Source organism: Balaenoptera physalus, assembly GCF_965194825.1.
Source record: "Balaenoptera physalus genome assembly, chromosome: 1".
NCBI lineage: Eukaryota > Metazoa > Chordata > Mammalia > Artiodactyla > Balaenopteridae > Balaenoptera > Balaenoptera physalus.
The window spans coordinates 80,635,777-80,659,981 of NC_138882.1; the positions used below are offsets into that span (position 1 = coordinate 80,635,777).

A 24,205-nucleotide genomic window follows, 5' to 3' on the forward strand; every position below is an offset into this window, starting at 1 on the left:
TGTCTCAGCATTACTGACTGTGCTGTTCTTAAATTCTCCTAATTAGCATATTTTAACTTATTCATCCCTTTAAAAAATGAGAATAAATAATTATTTTGATTATAACTAACATTTTCTCTATGTGCCAAGCACATAGTGTTTCACATCTCTTACTTTATTTAATACTTACAATATAAGTCATCTCATCATTTCTAATTTGCAGTTGAAAATACTGAGACAAAGAGCAGGTAAGTAATTTACCCATAAAAGTAACCAAACAAGGACAGGAATCCCAACACTCTGACTCCAGAGACAATGGGCAGTAACTGCTCTGAAGTTTCATTGTACTTTATCTGTACCGCTCTTATGACACTGCTTGCTTTCTACCTTGAATTATCATTAATACATCCGACTTGAAGCACTGTGTCATTGGTTCATATGTGCATTGCTCCCTGTGCCTAGCACTGGGCTCTACATAATAATGGCCTCAATAAATGACTATTGAATTGCTTCATGACTTCTGATTTTCTGTACTGTCACATCTACGGAGAGTGCAAAAAGGAGGAGATGCTATGAGTTACCGCTCTGTTGCTGACATTATTTTACTCTTGTTAACTTTTCTGCATTTTGAATAATAGATTTTCAATTTGTCTATTGAAACAGAGCATCTAGATTCCTAGAAAAAGAGTGTTTGTTACTCTTTTAAATTCATTTACCTTAGGGCAAGTAGGTATGAACAATCTAAAACTTAATGGCAGGCTGAAGGTTTTAAAATGTTGATCATTATATAGCTAGGAAACAATTTCTTAGATATTTTACTTATAAGTTCAGAATTTCTCCTCCCATCACTATTCTAACCTATTCATTTGCACATATTCATAGCCTGACGCAATTAACACTTTCACCACTTTTCCTCTGTAATATGAGTATGGTTACCTAATTATATCTTTTCCATCAGCCATAGGGACTTTGACCTATCTCTGTCTTAGGCATTTCAAGAAACTTGCTCTGTATGTAACAGCAACCTGAAAGGAATAGAAATGGTATATATCATATAATTCTAAAGAGGGAATTACATGCCAACTCTGTACCACTTGCTGTTCTAGGCATTACATATAAAACTATTTTAAAAAGAGAAAAAAATCCTTGTACTCACGGAGTCTACATATGAAAGGATGGTGGACAATAATCTAAGTAAAATGTAATTATATTTTAAATGGTAGTAAGAGATGGTAGGGAGAAAAAACAATAAGATACGGTTAGCGAATAAGGAGTTTTGGGGCTAGAATGTGATTAATTTTAAGTAGGGTAATCGGGAACGGCATCTCTCAGCAAGTATTATTTGAATTATGGCCAAAAGAAGTACAAGAAAATAAGTTCTAGGCATGTGAATATTTCAAGGAAGAATGTTCTAGGTAGAGGGCATGGAAGTGCAAAGACTATAATGTAAGGGCATTCCAGGTGGCACATGGATAGAGTGATTGGGGTGGATGTGGAGACATAGATGATGAAGTCAGAAAAAGTTTTGTTGGGCCAGATTACATAAGAACTAAAAGACCATTGTAAAGGCTTTTGCTTTTCATTTGGAGTAAAGTAGGACCCATTGGAGGGTTTTCGGCAGAGAAGCAAAATTATTTCATTTACCTTTTAATAGGATTTATCTTAGTTTGGTGCTGAGGATAGACTGAAAGAGGGCAACAGCAAAAGCAGACACTTTTGGAGGTTATGCAAAATCCAGGCAAGGGTTGATGGCTTGGGCCAGGATTGCAGTATGAATGTTTTAAGCAGTAGTTGGTTCTAAAGGAGGCAAGAACATACAATGGAGAAAAGACAGCCTCTTCAATAAGTGGTGCTGGGAAAAATGGACAGCTACATGTAAAAGAATGAAATTAGAACACTCCCTAACACCATACACAAAAATAAACTCAAACTGGATTAAAGACCTAAATGTAAGACCAAACACTATAAAACTCTTAGAGGAAAACATAGGCAGAACACTCTATGACATAAATCACAGCAAGATCATTTTTGACCCACCTCCTGAAGAAATGGAAATAAAAATAAAAATAAACAAATGGGACCTAATGAAACCTAAAAATCTTTTGCACAGCAAAGGAAACCATAAACAAGGCATAAAGACAACCCTGAGAATGGGAGAAAATATTTGCAAATGAAGCAACTGACAAAGGATTAATCTCCAAAATATACAAGCAGCTCATGCAGCTCAAAGTCAAAAAAACAAACAACTCAATCCAAAAATGGGCAGAAGACCTAAACAGACATTTCTCCAAAGAAGATATACAGATTGCCAACAAACACATGAAAGGATGCTCAACATCACCAATCATTAGAGAAATGCAAATCAAAACCACAATGTGATATCACCTCATACTGGTCAGAAAGGCCATCATCAAAAAATCTACAAACAATAAATGTGGAGAGGGTTTGGAGAAAAGGGAACCTGCTTGCACTGTTGGTGGGAATGTAAATTGATACAGCCACTATGGAGAACAGTATGGAGGTTCCTTAAAAAACTAAAAATAGAACTACCATATGACCCAGCAATCCCACTACTGGGCATATACCCTGAGAAAACCATAATTCAAAAAGAGTCATGTACCACAATGTTCATTGCACCTCTATTTACAATAGCCAGGATGTGGAAGCAACTTAAGTGTCCATCGACAGATGAATGGATAAAGAAGATGTGGCACATATATACAATGGAATATTACTCAGACATAAAAAGAAACAAAACTGAGTTATTTGTAGTGAGGTGGATAGACCTAGAGTTTGTCACACGTAGTGAAGTAAAAGAGAAGTGAGAGAGTAGCATTGACATATATACACTACCAAATCTAAAATGGATAGCTAGTGAGAAGCAGCTGCATAGCACAGGGAGATCAGCTCAGTACTGTGTGACTACCTAGAGTGATGGGATACGGAGAGTGGGAGGGAGGCTCAAAAGGGAGGGGATATGGGGATATATGTATATGTATAGCTGATTCACTTTGTTATACAGCAGAAACTAACACTACATTGTAAAGCAATTATACTCCAATAAAGGTGTTAAAAAAATAAAGTATATGGGAGGAAGTGCATAGGTTATATGCAAAAAAAAATAAACACACCTACACACACACACACACACACACACACACACACACACTATTTTAAATAAAAAGGATGAATCCTGTGGCCTGCCATTTCCAAATATTAAGTCGTACACCTATGAGTAGTAGGTTTAAAAGAGAGAAGATGGTAAATGAAATCAATATATTTTTATGAGTTTTGTTTTTAAACCCAGGATTAAACTCGACAGTAAAATATGCTACATATAAAGCCTTTTTACCTGGTGGAGTTCCATAATACACTGCGGTGTCCTTTTCTCTGTACTAGCAAGAGAGCAATTCAGCAATTTGGCTTCCTTTTGACAATTAGAATGAGAAGTCCATTTGGTCATTACATCTGAATCCTAAGTATCAGATTCCTTCAAATATCACCAGGCATCATGGGGCCCTTGTCATTGCCTTGGCTCCTAAAACCTGAGTCCCTAAATTCATGACTCACAAACTACTATAATATCTCAAGACTATAGGGGACTCTTTCCAACAGTACCAGGAGTGCTGTTGTGACATTCCCAGGACTTTCAGTGGCCAAGGTGACTTCTCTCTGGTTCTGTTTGAAATAATTTCTGCCCAAAACATCCAGTGATCTCAAATCATATCACAATAAACTTTTAGGATATCTGGTATGCAAAGTGAAGAGACCCCTGAAGCAGTTATATTAGGTCTATTCTTGAGGAGAGGGATATAGTTTATATTGTTTCTTTCTTTAAAATGTTATCTGTTGTCCAATGAGTAAGTACTAAAACTCTATATAATAAAGAAGTTGTAATTAAAAAAAAAAAGTAGTTGGTTCTAGAAATATTGTGAAGGTATCACTAATTGATTTGCTTACTGATTGAATATGGGGTGTGAGAGAGGAGACAAGCCTGACTCCAAATAATTTGGTCTAAAGAACTGGAAGAATGAAGGTTCCATTAAGTGGGATAAGGCATTCGTTTCATTTATATATTTATTCCCTATCTTCTTCCAAAAAGTATTGGAGATCAAGTAGTCAAACACTCTTTCCAACTCCAATTACATATATCATTTTCTTTCTCCATGTTATTTGTTTGCTCCACATAGGACATGCCCACTGAGAAGAACTGAATTTATTGCGCTCATCTACAGGAAAAAGGGAGATGACAAACTTTTTCTCACTTTTCAAAATTCAGGTCAAATTTGTCATAGTTGTGAATTCAACTTGCTCAGCCATATGCTATTTACCTCTCCACTTTCAATAAAATTCATTTCCATTCATATATTTTTTATTATGTAAGTTTCAGGTGGAAAGCATTATAATTCAACATCTGTATATGCTACAAAGAGATCACCACCACAAGTCTAGTTACCAACCATCACCATTTTACCCTCTCCCCAACTAACCCAATTAGCGGTTAGCCTTCCCCTCTGCTAACCACTAATCTGTTTTCTGTATCTGTTTTTTTTGCTTTATTGTGTTTGTTTTTTTAAGATTCCATATATGAGTGAAATCATATATTATTTGTCTTTCTCCATCTGACTTATTTCATTTAGCATAACACTTTCAAGTTTCCTTCATGTTGCTGAAAATGGCAGGATTTCGTGTTTTTTTTTAATTAATTAATTTATTTATTTATTTTTGGCTGTGTTGGGTCTTCATTTCTGTGCGAGGGCTTTCTCTAGTTGCGGCAAGCAGGGGACACTCTTCATCGCGGTGTGTGGGCCTTTCACTGTCACGGCCTCTCTTGTTGCGGGGCACAGACTCCAGACGTGCAGGCTCAGTAGTTGTGGTTCATGGGCTTAGTTGCTCCGTGGCATGTGGGATCTTCCCAGACCAGGGCTCGAACCCGTGTCCCCTGCATTGGCAGGCAGATTCTCAACCACTGCGCCACCAGGGAAGCCCAGGATTTTGTTTTTTTATGGCTGACTAATAATCCGTTGTGTGTGTGTGCGTGTGTGTGTGTGTGTGTGTGTGTATCACATCTTCTTTATCCATTTGAGCATCAATGGACACAGGTTGCTTCCATATCTTGGTTATTGTGGATAATGCTGCCATGAATGTAAGGGTGCAAATATATTTTCAAATTAGAGTTTTTGTGTTCTTTGGTTAAATATCCAGGAGTGGACTAGCTGGGTCATGTACTAGTTCTATTCTTAATTTTTTGAGAAATCTCCATACTGTTTTCCATAATGGTTGCACCAATTTACAGTCTCATCAACAGCGTACAAGGATGTCTCCTATATGTGGGCTGTGTATGCCTTTCTATTGTGTTGGAGTCATGACTGCTTAAGTGTGCTGGTGTGCAAGCCTGCCTCCCACATTCACACATGTTTACTGAGCACTTATTAGTGTAAAACATCTGATTAAAATAGAGTATAAAAAGGAATTGGAGAAGCAGACAAGGTATTGTATTATTAACCATGATATAGAAAGTGCAAAATTAATTGCTATGGGAGTACCACAGAGAGATAAATTTAATCTAACTAGAATAATTCATTGGAAGTATTATTTGAGCTGAACCCTGATTTATTCTTTATTCTGAGCAGGAGAGGGGTTGATATAGAGGAAAGAAATGAAGGAAATATAAAGGGGACAATTCTGCTAATTATAAAGTTGTGTTCTTGGGTAACAGAGGCAATTGACTATATAAGCTGAATCTTACGGTGTGGCTAGCTAGGAGAAATACAGCAATTTATGCATTTGGAATATTAGTTCTTTTTAAGTGATCCCTCTCATTTGACCATATTACACAGCACATGGAACATAGTAAGCTCTGACCAAATACTTGAATGAACAAATAAAAATATAATAAATGAATGAATTGATTATCCAATTACTACTTCCTTTTTTCTTTCTATTTTTTTTTTCTGCCCCACATTGAGAAGATTTTAAGTAAAAGTCAGACAGCAGTGATTGAATTCATATTCACTGGATTTTTTTTTTTTTTCATTTGCAGGAAGATGAACTCTTATTTTTATCTCTTGCTCCTAATTTACCTGTTTATCATCACTGGGACCCTTATGGTCTTCTTTTTCATCAAACTGGATTCCCACCTCCACACTCCTATGTATTTCTTCATCAGTGTCCTCTCCTTCCTGGAGATCTGGTATACTATAACCATCATCCACAAGATACTCTCCAATCAAGTCAGCGAGCAGAAGACCATTTCTCTGACTAAGTGCCTCCTGCATATGCATTTATTTTACTCTCTTGTCATTTCTGAGCTTTACAAACTCACCACCATGGCTACAGACAGATACCTGGCCATCTGCAACCCCTTCTATTACCCCACAATCATAACATCTCAGTCTTACACTCAGCTGACTGTAGGCTGTTGTTTCTGTGGCTTCTTCATGCCACTTCCTGAGATTGCTTGATATCTACACTATTATTTTGTGGTCCAAATCAAATTCAAAATATCTTTTGCAACTTTGACCTCATCCTGAATCTGACATGCATGAACACTGATAGATTATTTTAATCAAGGTTTTAGAAATTGTACATGCTGTGGAGATCATCATGGTTATACTGCTTGTGGTTTTGGGTTATGTTTGTATCATTGCAGTAATCCTACATTATCTGCTCTGTTGGCTGAAACCAAAGGCCTTTTCTACATGTGCTTCCCACCTTGCTATTTTCTTGATATTTTTTTGGAAATGTAGCCTTTACATCCCTGTGCTTCTCTACTAAGGATTCCTTTTCCTGTAGTGGCCATTAGCCCACTCTTTGCAGTATTATGGCCATCCTTTAACTCAATTATCTAGTCTAAGGAGCAAAGAGATCAAGGAAGCCATAAAAGTGCACACATGCCAATCTACTATCAAATAAGACAAAAGACATACCCATTAACAAAGTATATTTATGCCAGTATCTGTATTTATGTTTTCAGTGCGTTGCTGCTGTGTTTATTTTTTCTGTGCACTGATTCTATGTGGGACATTTATCCATCCAATTTCTGTTCACTTAGGAAATGTCCTCAGAGATTGATTAATCATAGAATACAAAGAAAATGGGGCAAAGACTCACACAGTCCCATCGTTTATTCTTTGAATCCAGAAGGACTCATAAAATTCTACCTCTGTCCTGACATTGTTGCAGCAAAAATAGAAATGAGACTTTTCTGATAAACAAGGAAAATTTGGAAATGATGAACAGGCTGGAGAAACAACATAAACAGGCCTGAAAGAGTTAAGCAATCTTGGTTATTCTTTAGCTGTTACTACTAACAAACACTTGTAGCTAGACTTGTCCTTCACAAAACTGATTATTCTCTGACTCCATATGAATTACTCTTTGCACTTGGCATTTCTTCTCCCCTTACACTCCCTTGTAGCACTCTTCATTTCAGAAAGAAGGTCACGAGCCATAACTTCAGTGACAACAAACCAGTTTGCTGAGCTGCCTGATGCCAGCTTTGGCCATGAATTTGCAGAAGAAAAGAAATGCAAGACCTTCACTACTTTGACCCTTATCACCTACCCCAGACCATGGGCCCCACGTATAAAATCTTTTCCGATTCCCCAAGGAGGGGGGCACAGTTCTCGAGGTGTTAGCCTACTGTGTCTTCCCTTTGCCTGGCAAAGAAAATAAAAAGCCTCTCTATTTCTTATCTTCCAGTTCTCTGTCTCTGTATTTTTATTTAGCATAGGTGCACAGGGAGCCAGATTTGGCAAAACATCTCCTGCTATAATTAGCTGAAACAAGAAAGAAACAGTCTTTGTTTTGTGTTTCTGTAACACATTTCTTGAGCTTCAACTTAGTATGATTTTTATTCTATCCTGTGTCATGGTTTACATGTCTTCTGTGAGCGCTCTAGTTTGTGAACTCTTTAAAAGTAGGTATCTTATTTTGGTCATCTCTATATTCCCCATGCCTGTTAGAATTCTTTGCCCAGAGAAATGCTCAGTAATGGTTCACTAAAAGAGTAAATAAACAGAGGTATTCTTTGTCTCCTGACAAAATTATAATTTATAAAAAAGTTATGTTATACAAAACTAAGGCTATTCACACATTCAACAGAGGATGACAGGGGAGCCAGCGATAATGAATAAAGATAAGATACATAGTGTATTTACACTTAGAGTAATTTTTAATAGTGAAATGAAGCAATGTCACAGATAATCCACTTAAATTTCAATGACTGGCCTTTATTTACATGTTTAATAAGATTTTATTGATATCTTGGGAATCTAAACCCTTAAATATAAGAATTAAACTTCATAGTTTAGTCATGGTTATAAAGGAAATAATGTTTAGTCCTGGCTTCTACTTTTCTTTATTCTAATAAGAAATATTTTTTTTAGTTGTGCTCTTTCTTCCCTGAGTAGGACCATGTCACCAAAAATGCCATTTTTATAAAGTTTGTAAAGATTTAGGCCTATATGGTTTCCTTAAGGGTTGCTGTACTCAGAGATAATTATCACTGGATGGAAACATTCAGCAATTTTATATAAGATTTTCTAATGATACATTGCAAATCATTCTTTAAATGATAAGCACTTCAGATTTCTGATTCAGAACAAAATATATGACTTGAAGTAAATGAAATATATGTGCTTGGCATTATTCATAACAATAAAAATTCTTTTTTGTGTATATTTAAATAAAGTGCTTTTTAATCAACCATCTAAATTAAGTCATATAAAAATTATCTGGAATAAGTAGCCTTGTCATTACGATTCCCATTATATACTTAATAAAATTTAAGCAAATTTCCAATATTCATCTGATTATAAAATGGTAGAATTGAGTCTTCAGATTAGATGGTTTCAGTTTCAAGTCCAGTGCACTTTCCATTATCCCAAGGTCTTTTTCAATTATAATTACATAGTTTGTTGTTAAAGGAGACATCATGGGTTTTGTTTTTTCTTATTCGCATTGAATAATAATACCAAATAAATAAAACAGAAAAATAATAAAATAAGTAAGGGAGAGTGAGAGAAGATAATGGTAAGGGAAAAAAAGAGTTTTATTTTTTATTATAGGATTGTAAACTTTAATTATGTAATTTTCCTTATAGAGTTAAGGGACAAATAACTTTAGAGGACCCGAAGAGATAAGAGTTAAAGTGGATACAGTTCACTGCAAAAAGGTCTTTCTATTTTTTTGAATGACAATATTTAATATTTTAACCCATTTAGGAGACAACTATTTGAGACCTTTTAAAATGAGAACTAACTAGAGAAACAAAAATAAAATTTTAAAAATAAAATAATGATGACTTCTATTCCATGGGAAAACTTAGTTTTACGTTAAAGTTAACATATTTTTCCTTGTTGGTAAATGGGCCGAGAAAGTTGAACTCCAAAATATCCACAGTAAGCGTATGAATTTTAGTGTTGCAAATTGGAGAGACTTTAGAATTTGGGGATATAAAGCATCTCTTGGAGTTTCTGAGTCCAGGAAAAGAAGATCTGATAACTGAGAAGAGACTCAGGCAAGCTGGGCAGTGCTGATAAAACTAGTGTGCAAAGTACAGTTCTGCCCAGAGCTGATAACCATGATCAAATAAAACAGCTCTCCAAATTACTCCCACCCTGTAAAACTGAATATAAGACTTCTCTTTAATGAAGCTGTCTGTGATCAACTCACGCTTTCCCTGTAACCTCTTAGCACTCATTTATATACATGGCTACATGCAATTTTAAAGATTATACATGATTCTAAACATCTACAGTGTCTCTCATACATTCTTTACCTGTGTCACCTGTACTCAAGGCCTCCATGTCCTGAGAGCCAATAAGCATTCTTGGAAAACTATAATAGTGGCAAGAAGGTCAGAGGTCCAAGTGTTAAGCTACCAGGGTTTAAGAGTTTTCCATCATGCCCTTCCATCAATCCCAAGGAGACACCCTGATACTTGTACTAATAATGGTAAATATGCTCAGAGACTGAAGAAACTCTGTCAATCTAAAGGGAGTGAGAAGATAGGGTGGGACTGAATTTAAAGTCAGCAGCAGCCAGAGTGGCAGCCAGGGTGTTGGCACAGAAACTATTAGCATGAATCTCTCCTGGGTGCGACAACTGAAAACTCAAAGAACACTTCTGTCTTGATGTATAAATTCTCTTCCTTGTCTCCTGTGCACTTTCACATTGATACCTGCTCTAATGACTATTGTTCTGGTCCACTTTTATTCTATTTCATGATGACCAATCCTGCTAATTGGGTCCTAATATTTCTTTGGTTACAATGCTATCACATGGTTGACACTCTTGGTGAGAAGATCGTGGAATAAGTCAACCAGAAATATTGGGGGACTAAGAGAAGATTGACTAAAACAGATGAGTGGCATGATGGTCACACTCACATGGATTTTATCCTTTGTTTAAATACTTACAAACCAAACAACCATGGCATGAGACTACCTCTCAGAGACTACTTTTGTTTTCTCATATAAAAATGAGGTTGATAATATCTGCTTCACAGAATCTTCTGAAGAGTAGAAATTAATGTAAATTAATCATGTCAATATATAAATTAAGACACGGTAGATTCGAATTGATTCTTATCTCTTGGATAAAGATTAAAAATATATTTCCTCCCTAACCAATTCCAGTCAGAGTTTCCCTGGTTCATGTGATATAATGTATTCTCTAAGATTTGTGTTCATGCCTTTAGCACCCAAATTTGATTTTAATATAAAGAAACTATGTGCAAAAGTAAATATTATACTTTCAAGAAGAAAATTTAAAGCTCTCTCAATTTCATTGGGTGAGATGATCCAGGAAGAAAGGAAACTAGAAATGTAGAACCTTGATCTACCCTAGTAGACCATGAAAGCTAGATTATTCAAATTGGATTTATATTGGAATGAAGTTTGGCATGGATAGACCCACTGTTTTTTAGGAGGGTCTGAAACCATCCCACTGTTTTCTTTTGGTTTGTTTGTTTCATTTTTGTAAAGTTGCCTAAAAGAACTATATGTTTGGAGAAGAATTTCTGTTTCTTTTCTCTCCATTAAAAATAATACATAAATTAGGATGACTTTTATCCTACAGTTTAGAACTCTGTCCAATTTTCAAATATTTTATGACTTCTTTAGTTTGTCAAATGAAGTATCCTAATTTTTGTTTCACAAAATACAAATAAAAAAACATATATCTTACTTCTTTTGTTCTTTTTATTTAAATGATTAAGGGTAACGTTAAATCAGACTTTTAAAAACCCAATCTGCAAGGCAAAGAATAAAATTTTCTTTCTATTTTGACAAAGGCTCTACAGCAAGAATTAGGATGTCTTGTTGCTTAAAGTCTGCTAAAAATTTGTAGTTGGGTTTTGACGGAGTCGTTGATTTGCATTTCCTAGAGATAGGTTAGAACAAGAACATATGTATGCCCTGAGTTCTTGTAATTCTGCACAGAGTGTGAAGAATGGGCATCCCAGAATTCCTTCCTGATTTACAATTGTCAGATATAAAATCTAAAACTAATCAAAGAAACAAAACGCCATCTTAACACTGCCTCTATCTTACATCTATAACTGAGTTTTTTTCCTAATTTTTCATCTAAAAATTTTGCTTTCATTTTTTATAAAGTCCTGTTGAGAAACTTTGAAAACCATAGTCCTGCAAGCCGCTGAGTCACCCAGCATCTGTGAAAGTTAGCAGCTACCTCAGCTGAATCTGTCTCCTGAAGATAATGTAGATTGTAGCTGGCGGGATTCTGGCCCAAGTAAAGGGTTATTTTTTTTCTTTGTCTTGCCACATATGTAACGTTTCTCTCATCTCTATCTGAATTAGTCTAGACAACTACATGTGAATTGTTTCTCTTTCTCTCTCTTTGTCTCTCTCTCTCTCTCTGTCTTTTGGATACATTTTATTTTGACAGGTTCTTGACCTTTAGGAAAAGCGTAACACTTTCCAAAGGAAACCGTGAGTACAGAATTCTTTACAGTACAATTTGTCACCAATATAATTAGGAAAGCTGTCTCCTTTGACTTTTCTGTACTATCTTTGACAGGATCAGCAAGAATTGTTTCTTGATTCTTAAGAAGTAAAGAAGTTTAATTTTAACTCTTTTTATGAATGTCTCACTTTAAACAATGACCTTGAGCTTTTGACTATGCAGCACCAAAATCTAGCAATGACCTGTTTACATGGGTTCACATGGAGAACAACCTAGTAACTTGGAGCAAAGTAACACACAGTAAAGGTTTGAGTCTCCATAGACGGATTTAATTCTATAGCCAAACTTGTAAAGGCCATCCACAGAATAGCAATTATGTATAGCAGAAGGAGACAAAAATTTAAGCTTTATATTGAATGTTTTAATTGTGGTAAGCTAGGAAAACTGTGCTTATATCCAGAAGAATGAAGGTGGACCCTATAGAGATTTTGCTGAATGTTGTCACAAATAGGTTGGATTCCACTATAGGAAAATAATATTTTATGTTGTTTGATAGTAATATAATGTCTTATATAGCAAAAGTCAATTACTGAGATGCTAATAATTTGAAATTTGTGATAATTAGGTTGCAAATGTGCCAAACTTTTGATTTGTAGTGTTTATAAATAAAACAAATAAAAAGGGTAAACAATATATTAGTTATATTTTTATGTAAGAAGAATTCAATCTTTTCAAACTTTGGGATATATCATTCATCAAGTTAATTGCAAGCCATTTTTATTTATTCATTAAATTAAGTTCATCCTTATCAGTACATGTTAACACCTTTTCAGCCTTTGAAAGCAATAAAATTATATTTCTTTTTTATCAATCTGAAACTCTGTGATTTTGCTAATTTAAACTTGTCTTCGATTATTAGTCCAATAATAAGCATTTATGGAACTTTATTAAGTTTATTAAATTTATTAATGTTAGCACACACTTATGTGAAAAGTTGGAAAAGTTTTCTGAATGATCAAGAATTATTAGCATAAGTTGTAGCTGTTTATGGTTAAAATTATATAAATGTACTACAGTCTTTCTAAAAACAGGCTTTTATAGGCTTAAAGATATCTGAACATAAGTCCAATATGAGTAAATGCCTTGAGACATATAAAAGGACAGTATACTAGAGATCTGAGAACCAGCAATAGGTAGAAGCTTTTTAACTTGCAGGCTATGGAGAGTGGTGGACCAAAGGTGCTGGAAACAGCAGAAGAGATCCAGGAGAGGCGTCAGGAGGTGTTGAACTGGTACCAGAGGTTCAAGCAACTGGTTGCTGAGAGGGGTCAGAAGCTTGAAGATTCCTATCACTACCAGGTTTTCATACGAGATGCAGATGACCTCGAGAAATGGATCTTGGAGAAAATCAAGATTGCAGGCGATAAAAGCTATGAAGACCCAACTAACATACAGGTCATTTAGTTTCATTGACTTCCCCAGAGTAGACTCTAAGATCTCTAGGGAGGGAAACATTTTCATAATGTAGGTGTACATCTGGTAAACTGTAGAGGGATGATGTAACAGAAAGATTAGACTTTGGGGACTGTAATTCTGTCTTTAAATAGCACGTCTTCAACTCCTTAAGCCTCAATGTCTTATTTACAAAGGGAACTCATTCTAGATAATACTTTATAAACTCATTCTGAAGTTAACCCATGGGCCAAACACTGAGAATTCAAAGAATTTATGACACACTATGTGATTTCAATATTTTGTGACATTAAGGATGTAATTGAGGTGAAGAGACATCAATGTTTCTGAAACAACTGCTCTTCGCTCTCCTCAGAAAGATATGATTTAACCAGGGTTTTTCCCAAATGACTATTCATGCCTCTTGTTAAGTTCAAATGAGAGGTGTCAGGTGGAGAGCTTTGGTGGAAGCTCCCATTCCTACTTGTACAATGTTATAGAAAGAGGCACAGTCAGGATCAGAAGAAAGGCTTGCATGCCTAAAATATGCAATGGATATTGGAGAGGAAGCACCTGGAACAAGAACAAAGTGTTATCTACTAAATGGATCAATTTATATATGACAGCAAAAGCATAATCTGGCATGCAAAAACCTCTCAATTAAAGAAAAAAGCCATTGCTGCCATGGTCATCTTCCTCATTCTTCACTACTTTCAGTAACATTTAGTTCCTCTTTTCTGAAGAGGAAAAACTCTGTGTTACATTATTTCATTTCCACAGAAGGCAATTGAGAATTTAAAATAATATTTACTGGAAATTCCTCGAAGGCAGTGGGGACTGGAAAAAAACTTCCTCTATGGTCCTGGACATTGAGCCTTGGACCCTTTGAAAACCTAAGTGCAGTGGTGCCACCACCACTTCTTTTAGGATAGGACTCCTCCAGATATGGTCATAGGTTATCACTTAATCTAGGTTGGGAAACAAGTAGTTCTGACTGCAAGAAAGAAGAGGAATAAAAGAACCTCCCTTCCAGGGAGACCAGGCTGCATTAGCCATAAACTCTGATTTCTAATCTTCAGGGGAAATATCAGAAGCATGAATCCTTTGAAGCAGAGGTGCAAGCAAAATCAAGGGTCATTCCTGAGCTGGAAGAAACCAGGAAAGTTCGATTTCCTGAGGGGCATTTTGCCCATGAGGACACCAAGGTAAATTTATGGCAGGGCTCTGTGAGAGATGTTTATAATTAAGTTATTATGTTGATTATGTTATCAGAGTTTTAATTGATTACAACAGGTATAAACCTTGATATAACTGGCTTGGAACCATGGTACTGCCTTATATCTTTTACTTGGGTTGGGGCAGGAAAAATGATGGGATGTCCTAGTGTTCCTTGGAGTGGGGAGAAGAGCTATGATACAAAGCTGTCATCAAATAGCATGACATTCCTGCTTATGCCACCACAGTATAGGTGGCTCAAGATCAAACCCACTTCAACCCAGATGAATTGGTTTTCTGAAATGTCCTTTCTACTTAGTTCTTCTAACCTCAGGGTCCTTGTCCCTTAAACTCTCTAAACAAGGGATGCTCTTTCTTTGAATCTTCTCCGAAATCTTTCTCCCTTTGTCTATGATGCCTCTTTCTCTTCACAGCCCATATACTATGACTACTATTGTAGTCCTCCATACCCTCTCATTTGTTCATTTTGGGGAAAAAAAACCTCCTAAAATCCCTTGTCTTCCCTAAACCCTGAAGACTGAAGATCACCACCACTATGGAACCCATTATTAATGTATCAGCTTTTTTTCTAACTTAATTCATATACTCTTCCAACAAGTTTGTGTTGATACAGTCAATTCAGGTTCTTTTTTGTATAAGTGATTTATTTTACTGTTTAAATATTAAAAAAAAATTCAAAACAAATTTGTTTTATATTTAAAAATTAGGGCTGTAGTTCCATATTTAGCATACAAATTCTAGCTTGCTTTGCTGTCAACAAAACATGGTCAGGCGATACAGACATTAACCACAATAAACCTTATTAGAAAGAAGACTCTGTAACAAGAAAATCTCAAATTTTATTTATTTTCATAAAATAGAAATCATTTTGTATAATTTATACAAAAACCAATCCCTTACATTAATTAAAACATTTGAGAAATGTTTGAAACATCTTCACATCTATCAGAATCACTGGGGCTATATCAGTCTGTACCACGGCAGGATGCAGAGATGAATGCGGTTTACATGTTACATGTTACCTTAGGGCCATGAAGTAGTTGAAAGATACAAGAATCTTGAAGGCATAACATATATGACACCTTCAATTTTACAGTATATGTAAAATCTGGTCTTCTAAGCTAACTTGGCGTTAGGGCCCTCAACTATATACTCCCAAATTCTCATTGCTTTGGTACCACTATTTCCTTTATAAGTCAGAAAAACGTTGTAACTCTTATCCTTTCTGACAAACAGTCCATGCTAAGTTTTTTCTATGCCTTTTTCGGTACTTTGAACACCCTCTGCCCGTTGTCTACCTATCAAAATTCTACCTATCCCTCAAGGTCCAATTCAAATGAGCACTCTTTCATGAATTCTTATTCTATCCTGTCTTATTGTCTGTAATCACTTCATCCTCTAAAACCCCAAAACATTTTTAAGTTTTTTCTATTATGGAAGATCATATGGTTTAATTGCTATTCACATACATGTCCTATTTCCTCCTTTAAATATCTTTTGCTCAATTAATGTCCAAGTGAAGGGGAGGAGGGATTTTTATCCAGGTCCCTCTCTGCACAGGTTTATGAGTCTATACCTGCTGCTCCACAGCAGGTACTGTGCCTGAGTTGTTTTACTTTCCCCATAGGTCCTTCTGGAGGAACTCAGCCACCTGTGGGACCTGCTGCTGGAGCTGACTCAAGAGAAGGGCACCCTGCTGCTGCGAGCCCTGCAGCTTCAGCAGTACTTACAGGAGTGTGCTGACATCTTGGAGTGGATTGGAGACAAGGTATAGGTCCAAACAGTATACATATAGGACTTCCCATCCATCTGCCCCGGACATCCCATAGCCATTTAATGCAGACCTTTCATAAAGAAGTCAGGATGTCTCTTCCTGGGCTTAGTTCCTTGGAAGAAAGAGGAATATTGGCAAAGATTTAGGGGTATTCTGGAGGTAGTTAACATTGTAGGGGGATAAGTCTAAATGTATGCATCTGAATATGAAGAAGGCAAGACTTACACAAAAACTGCATTGAAAGATGATCTAGGATTGTCCCCATTCTACTTTCCATGAGCCTTCACTCTTAGATTTTCGCTCTTACTCTGTGTCCAGCTTAGAGCATTGCAGTTCTTTCCCTAATTCTTTGTCTCTCAGTACCTATAACTAGGGAGGTTTTTATTTTCTACATACTTAAAGAATAATCCTATAGTTAGGACTGAACATTTACACAAGCAAGTGCATAGCACAATACTTTTGTAAATGCTCAATATGTTGAATTGAGTAGAACCAGGATGAATTTATTTTTCATGTTCCAAAACACAAAAGGCTGTTCCCAGGGGCTTTTGCCAACAATGTTTCTGGTCTCTCCAAAGAATTACCCCAAAGACCACTGTTCCCTGGGCCAGAATGCCACCTCAGGAAATACACTGCTGCTTCTGGCTCTTTCCTGAAGGGTTCTCCCAAGTTCCACCAGTATCTACTTCTGAGTTATCCTGGGAATGTGAGCAAGGATTTTGGGCATTTGACCTGCAGGAATTCCTAAATGTTTATGGGTGACTTAACGGAGTTTTCTCTGTCTACAGGAGGCTATAGTGACATCAGTGGAGCTGGGTGAGGACTGGGAGCGCACAGAGGTTCTGCATAAGAAGTTTGAAGATTTCCAAGCGGATCTGGCAGTTCGAAAGGAGAGAGTGAATGGAGTGAACCAATATGCCAATGAGTGTGCTGAGGTGAGGTGGGGAACAAGAGAGCCAAGCCAGGGAAAGGGTTTAATCTTCAAGAAGACTCTCTGGCCATTAGTAGATGGGACATGAAAGATATAGGACATTGTGAGAAAGCAGAGGTATGCCTGTCCCTGGAGCAACATGCCCGGAGCAGTTTCCTTTCCTTTCTGAATTTATCCCTTGCCAGTCCACGGAAATGGAGATGTGAGTGAGTGAGTGTATATGTGTTTACATAAAGGAATTCAATCCACAATGGGGTTACTCCTGCACCATGCAGTACATTGATTTCTCAAATTTATGAAGCACTCTTTCTTCATGAAGAGGAACCAGAATAAAGTGGCAAAGAATATAAAATAATGGTGGGCTATCATAATATATATGATATCATTAAACTAATTTTTTTGTGTTTTGGGGGGAAGGGAAAAGGAGGCAGATTTACCTTCATTTTCTTAAGTGCTTAAATAAGTTTTTAATTTCTGGGCATCTAAAAACTCAGTGTGTGAATCAATAATCCTAACATATGTGAGAACTGGGAAGTCAGTCTGATTTTATATGTACATGAAGGAATTAGAAATTCTAACAGTTGGCTATCATGCTTTTCCATTTAAGGTTTCATTATCACTGCAACTTTATAATGGGAATGATGTTTCTGTGTTAATAGAACCAAGATTTTAGGATGAATGGGTACTGGAGTAGGGGAAAATAACATATTTCTCAATTTTTTTCCAGGCCACGTTTCCAACAGTCCCCAAATTTTCTCCCTCTATCACCTTTTTCTTATTGTGGAGATTTTTAAGTTAGCTATTACTATCTACCAAACTACCACAAACAACCTATTTTTTTCAGTGAATCAGATTCACTGATTCATGATTCAGTGACTCAGCTGCTCAGCTGGGTTATTCTGCTGATCTCACCTGGTATTCTTAAGTAACTGCAGTTATACAATTAGTCAGTTGGGGTAGAGGGTCTAAAATGGCCTTGCTCCCATGTCTGGAGATTTAGCAAGGAAAATGAAGGTTTTCTCCATATGCTCTCTCATCTTTCAGTAGATCATGCTTTTTTATGTGTTCCAAGAAGGTAAGAACAGAAGCTGAAAGGCCTCTTGATGCCTAAGTGCTGGGGCTCGTAGAATATCATTTCTATTTATAAGCAAGGAAGGAGAAGCAGAAAATTCAATCCGATGAGGCTTCAAAATAGAAATGGAAATGGGAATAAACGGGGATAGGAGGAGTAGGGAGACTTGGGCATTTGGGAACTACTCAAAATTGTCAAGTATCAAAATGGGCTGATGCTGCTAGTTTAATCTAGTATTCATAAATCTCATTGCTTCAGTTAGTTTGCAAAAATGTGTGAAGTTTTCTGCAAAATTAAGTTTATCTGCATGTCTGTATAATTCTGCAAAGAGGGAAATAGCTCTCATTAGATTCTCAAAGGTATCAGGACCCCAAAAGAACCAAGACACACAGTATTAGGGTTTTGAAAAATTAAGTCAGATTTCACAAAGGGAATTTTCTCTTCTTTTCCTTGGTTTCCAGGATCTTGAGGGGAGTTAGCAGACATCATCAACATGATGGAGTTCTGAAAATAATGAGGTTGGACAACCTGTGTTAGTAGGCTAGTCTGGAGCTGTGGGGAAAAGATACAATATCTGGCGGTTTGGTTTTCTAGATTTTGGTGATGTGGATCAAGTAAGAGTTAGGGAGCAGGGCTAAGGTGAAGTGTAATATCTGGCTAAATGGCCATCCTCCACTTCTGACAAAGTATGGACCAATGTGAAATAAGAAGTGTTTAAATGATTTTTTGCATTAGTCCAGCATTGACTTTCTCCCACAGGAAAAGCATCCTGAGCTGCCCTTGATTCAGTCAAAGCAGGAGGAAGTGAATGCAGCCTGGGAGCGGCTCCATGGTCTGGCTCTCCAACGACAGAAAATGCTGTCCAGTTCTGCAGACCTCCAGCGATTCAGAAGGTAGGAATCTCACCAATGAACTGTAGGAAACTGCAATAGCACCATGTTTGTTATTTGTGTTAGCCTCTGTCTACTGTTAGCAATTAGTGGCCAATACCTCTAAAAAAAGAAACTCATGTGCTTGCCTTTAAGACAACAAGGGAGAGAGTAGTTAAGAAAATTGTGACCCACTCTATAGCCAAGTATGTGTCTAATGGAGCTTAAAGCAATACAAATAGCACTGGTAAATTAGTGATGGAAGCTCTGCAGAGGCAAGAAAAGCAGATTAAGAACTGGAAGGGAATGGAGGGTGAAGTTGGGAAGAAGGACATTCGTGAAGAGCTGACCCAGGTATAGGAAGTATATCCGGAGGCTCAATTGTCAGGATGCCCAAGTCTCTAACTCTCAATGGAAACCATTAAAAGCAAGAACACTTTACACTACTTTTTTGCTAGTGTGGGGGAAGATAGGGTAATTTCTGACTGAGTGAGCTAGACTGGTCCTTGCTGTGTGCTGTTTACCCTGGAATGCCTGCCTTCTTCCTTTGCTGGAGCTCATGGAGATGTCTGACAGGGATGTGACTGAAGCCATCCAGTGGATTAAGGAGAAGGAGCCTCAAGTCACCTCTGAGGACTATGGCAAAGACCTTGTGAGCTCTGAGGCACTGTTTCACAGTCACAAGACACTTGAGAGGAACCTTGCAGTCATGAATGACAAGGTAAGCCTGTTGGAGGAATGGCTAATCCCTTGAGCTAGAAGAGGCATTTGGTGTTCATCTCGTCTCCATAGGACACAGTAAATTCACTATTTCAATGAAGGAGATATTTTGTGCCACTTGAATATACCTCCTTATTCTAATTTATAACTTTTACATGAATCTTGGATATCTCTTATTTTATTTAATTATTTTTATTTAAATATACATATATGTTTTATATATGCTTATGTTTTTGTAATATATTTCATAATTTAAACCAAAATAGATAGCTTCAGGAATGGTTTCCTAATCTCACTCAGTATCCTATGGCCAGAGAGTCTTTTCTTTTATCTAATTACGCTTTCTCCTGTTGGAACTGAACCTTGTTTCTTTTTGTCCTTCACTCAGTCAAAAAAGGAGTAAGCTTCTTCTTCCCCTTTTATAATAAACTCAGACAGTTAAAACACATTACTAGCTCATGCAGCTGAATAACAAAAAAACAAACAACCCAATCCAAAAGTGGGCAGAAGACCTAAATAGACATTTCTCCAAAGAAGATATACAGATGGCCAACAAACACATGAAAGAATGCTCACCATCACTAATCATTAGAGAAATGCAAATCAAAACTACAATGAGGTATCACCTCACACCAGTCAGAATGGCCAACATCAAATAGTCTACAAACAATAAATGCTAGAGAGGGTGTGGAGAAAAGGGAACCCTCTTGCACTGTTGGTGGGAATGTAAGTTGATACAGCCACTATGGAGACCAGTATGGAGGTTCCTTAAAAAACTGAAAATAGAACTACCATACAACCCAGCAATCCCACTACTGGGCATATACCCTGAGGAAACCATAATTCAAAAAGAGTCGTGTACCACAATGTTCATTGTAGCACTATTTACAATAGCCAGGACATGGAAGCAACCTAAGTGTCCATTGACAGGTGAATGGATAAAGAAGATGTGGCACATATATACAATGGAATATTACTCAGCCATAAAAAGAAATGAAATTGAGTTATCTGTAGTGAGGTGGATGGACCTAGAGTCTGTCATACAGAGTGAAGTAAGTCAGAAAGAGAAAAACAAATACCGTATGCTAACACATATATATATAATCTAAAAAAACAATAACAACAACAAAAAATGGTTCTGAAGAACCTAGGGGCAGGACAGAATAAAGATGCAGATGTAGAGAATGGACTTGAGGACACAGGGAGGGGGAAGGATAAGCTGAGACAAAGTGAGAGAGTGTTATGGACTTATATATACTACCGAATGTAAAATAGACAGCTAGTGGGAAGCAGCTGCATAGCACAGGGAGATCTGCTCAGTGCTGTGTGACCACCTAGAGTGGTGGGATAAGGAGATGCAAGAGGGAGAAGATATGGAGATATATGTATATGTATAGCTGATTCACTTTGTTATAAAGCAGAAACTAACACATCATTGTAAAGCAATTATACTCCAATAAAGATGTTAAAAAAAAAAAAATTACTAAACCCACCTTTGGGTTTTCTTCTGGAAACTGGAAAACCCCAGTTCCTATACCTACAGTAGGTATAAACACACTAGAAATTGGAGCAAGCCTGTTTTCTTGAATGATTCCCATTCTTACTTCTTCCCGTCACAACTTAACCATAACTTAAACTAATTATGCCTGAGCTTCTACAGTGGAGTCAGCCCACAGGAAGATCCCTACTTGCTATGCTTTAATCATAGCTCTGTCCCTGGGTCCAGTTTCTGAAAATGATTTCACCATTCTACTTCTTTTGTTCTTCCTCATTTTTCCTCTTTGGTCTTTTTTTTTTTTTTCTAATTATGGATGATAAAATACCATGATTTAATGAATAATGATAATGAAATCTCAAGTCCTAGACAACACCTAATTACAGTTGGGTATAGTAGAAGGTCTAATGGTAACATGTGGAATTTGCCCTAGTAAGCCTGCTCTTCAAGAATTGTGCTCAAAACGGCCTGGCATTACTGAAATTTTCTTGGCAGAAATTTTCCTTGGCAGAAATGTCTTTCTGATTCCCACAATAATATTTATGGAGTTAGTATAGAGGGTAATGAAGGACAGATGTATGTCTAAACATTGCTTCTGACACTGACTAGCTCAATGACCTTGGGCAAATAAAATACTCAACCTCACAGTTTTCACATACAAGGGGAACAAGAATAGTTTTGCCTCACAGTATTATTAAAGGAAGACTATAAAACAAGAAAATGCATATGAAGTGCTTAGCACAATGAGAGACAAAAAGTAATCAGTAAATTATTATTGTTAATATAGTTACATGAGTATATTAATATAAATATATCAATATAAAAGCACTAATAAATTATTCTAATTCTTATGATTATTATGTTACATTCTTCCCATAAAACTTTGCCAAGAGGACCAGAATGCTTGGATTTCCCACTGTGTTTCTTTTTCTTTTTTCTTTTTTTAAATTATATAAGTTTCAGATGTACAGCATTATAATTAGACATCCGTATATACTACAAAGTTGCCATCCATCACCATACAGTTGACCCACCTTCACATACTAGGTTTCTTTTTCATCCCAAAGGTGAAGGAGTTATGTGCCAAAGCAGACAAGTTGAAGATTTCCCATCCTTCAGATGCAGCGCAGATCCAGCAGATGAAAGAGGATCTGGTCTCCAACTGGGGACACATTCGCACCTTGGCTACCAGCAGATATGAAAAGCTGCAGGCTTCTTATAGGTGAGAAATCCTTCTTCTCTATTGTTTTACCTATCTCTAGGTCAAAGTATAACATCAAAAGCAGAAATAAAAGAGTGAAAGGAGTAAAATAATGAGTGACCCAACCCTCCTGCTTGCTCAGTAGAGGCAAAAGAAATTTTAATTTGCCAGGAGAAGTCCTTTGCAGGCTGATATAATCCTCAGCGTGACACCTCCTTTCACCTGTACCCTTCCTGTTTTCCTCTGTTTGTACATTTGTAAGAAGCTATGAAGTGGTCCATGGAGCTGAAAAATTAGCTGAAGAAACATGTCAAAATCCTGGCCCTAGCTAAGGAACTGGAATTAATTTGCAAGCTGAAGAACACAAAATAAATCTAGAATTATTTCCTGAATGTAGGTCAGCTTACAAAACACCTGGACATCATTTCAGTAGTTAATTTTTATGATTAGTTATTAAATCACGAGGAAATAGTGTTTATCTTATTGATATGATTTAAAATGAACTGGTGAGCTTTTGATTTCTTTGAATAGGTAATCTTTTTTTTTTGTAGTTTTTGTTTTTACTGGTATGGTGAAGGGTGAACTAAAATACATGAGGGCTCCTAACCCTAACTCTAGTCGTCCCTTAGGCTTCCTGTTGGTTATGTTATGTCCTTATTTATTGGCCTCCTTGTGAGTACTTTATTCTACTTCAAGTGCATCTGGGATGTGACTTTGTGATGTTGGAGATGTCACGTCCAAGTGCTTCATCACACAGTGACACATCTGCCCTAGGAATACATAACCTGGAGTGAAGGATTTACAACCTGCACTGCTAAAGGAATAGGAAGTACATCAGAGGAATTGGAGGTGTAGGATTAGGGCAAGGCGCATGTTGTACATCTTAGCCCAACCCAACCCTGACTCTTTGTTCAAAGTCCATTTGTATCTGGTTCTTCCTTCCTGTCTTTTCCCTTACCTTTCCCTCAGGTACCAGAGGTTCTTATCTGACTATGATGAGCTCTCAGGCTGGATGAAGGAGAAGACTGCTTTGATCAATGCTGATGAGCTGCCCACAGATGTGACTGGTGGGGAAGCCCTACTGGACAGGCATCAGCAGCATAAGGTAGAGAGGAAAGGCCTCCCTAGTAGGAGGAAGAGGGCGGTTTCCAACAATGCCAGAAGGTTTCTTGCTGCAGTTTAAAACATTTTGTCTCGTGACCACAGAATGAGATTGACTCTTATGATGACCGATTTCAATCTGCTAATGAGACTGGTCGAGCCCTGCTGGATGCCAATCATGAAGCATCTGACGAAGTCATGGATAAGGTAATCTAGTTTAACAGAATTTGTGAAATTTTGATACATATTAAGCCTTCACTTAATCCCATACTAATATGACAATCTCTGAAAGAGGACAGGAGATGTATAAACATCTTAATATGGGCCCAAATATCACCCTGCTTCCTTCATATGTTGCTTTAGCTAATTTGAGGCATTTGAAGTTCTCAGGACTTGATGTGTGCTTCCTCACCTCTGAGACATTACTTCATCAACCTAACTAAT

At 36.9% G+C, this 24,205-nt stretch overlaps 2 protein-coding genes across 2 annotated transcripts in view; one reads left to right on the forward strand and one right to left on the reverse strand.

Moving 5' to 3' along the window:
* Nucleotides 1–24,205, reverse strand: part of LOC309654817 (uncharacterized protein) — a gene marked incomplete at its 5' end in the record, with an annotated part of 165,772 nt that overhangs the window by 23,104 nt on the left and 118,463 nt on the right. The window lies entirely within an intron of this gene.
* Nucleotides 4,671–24,205, forward strand: part of SPTA1 (spectrin alpha, erythrocytic 1) — a 76,449-nt gene continuing 56,914 nt past the window's right edge. Inside the window, exons 1-9 of the mRNA XM_082449174.1 lie at nt 4,671–13,365; nt 14,442–14,567; nt 16,226–16,366; nt 17,161–17,307; nt 19,135–19,268; nt 19,821–19,965; nt 22,527–22,681; nt 23,630–23,765; nt 23,867–23,968. Of these exons, the coding sequence (XP_082305300.1) occupies nt 13,129–13,365; nt 14,442–14,567; nt 16,226–16,366; nt 17,161–17,307; nt 19,135–19,268; nt 19,821–19,965; nt 22,527–22,681; nt 23,630–23,765; nt 23,867–23,968 (1,323 nt within the window). The 5' untranslated portion in view covers nt 4,671–13,128. The remainder of the gene's footprint in view (nt 13,366–14,441; nt 14,568–16,225; nt 16,367–17,160; nt 17,308–19,134; nt 19,269–19,820; nt 19,966–22,526; nt 22,682–23,629; nt 23,766–23,866; nt 23,969–24,205) is intronic.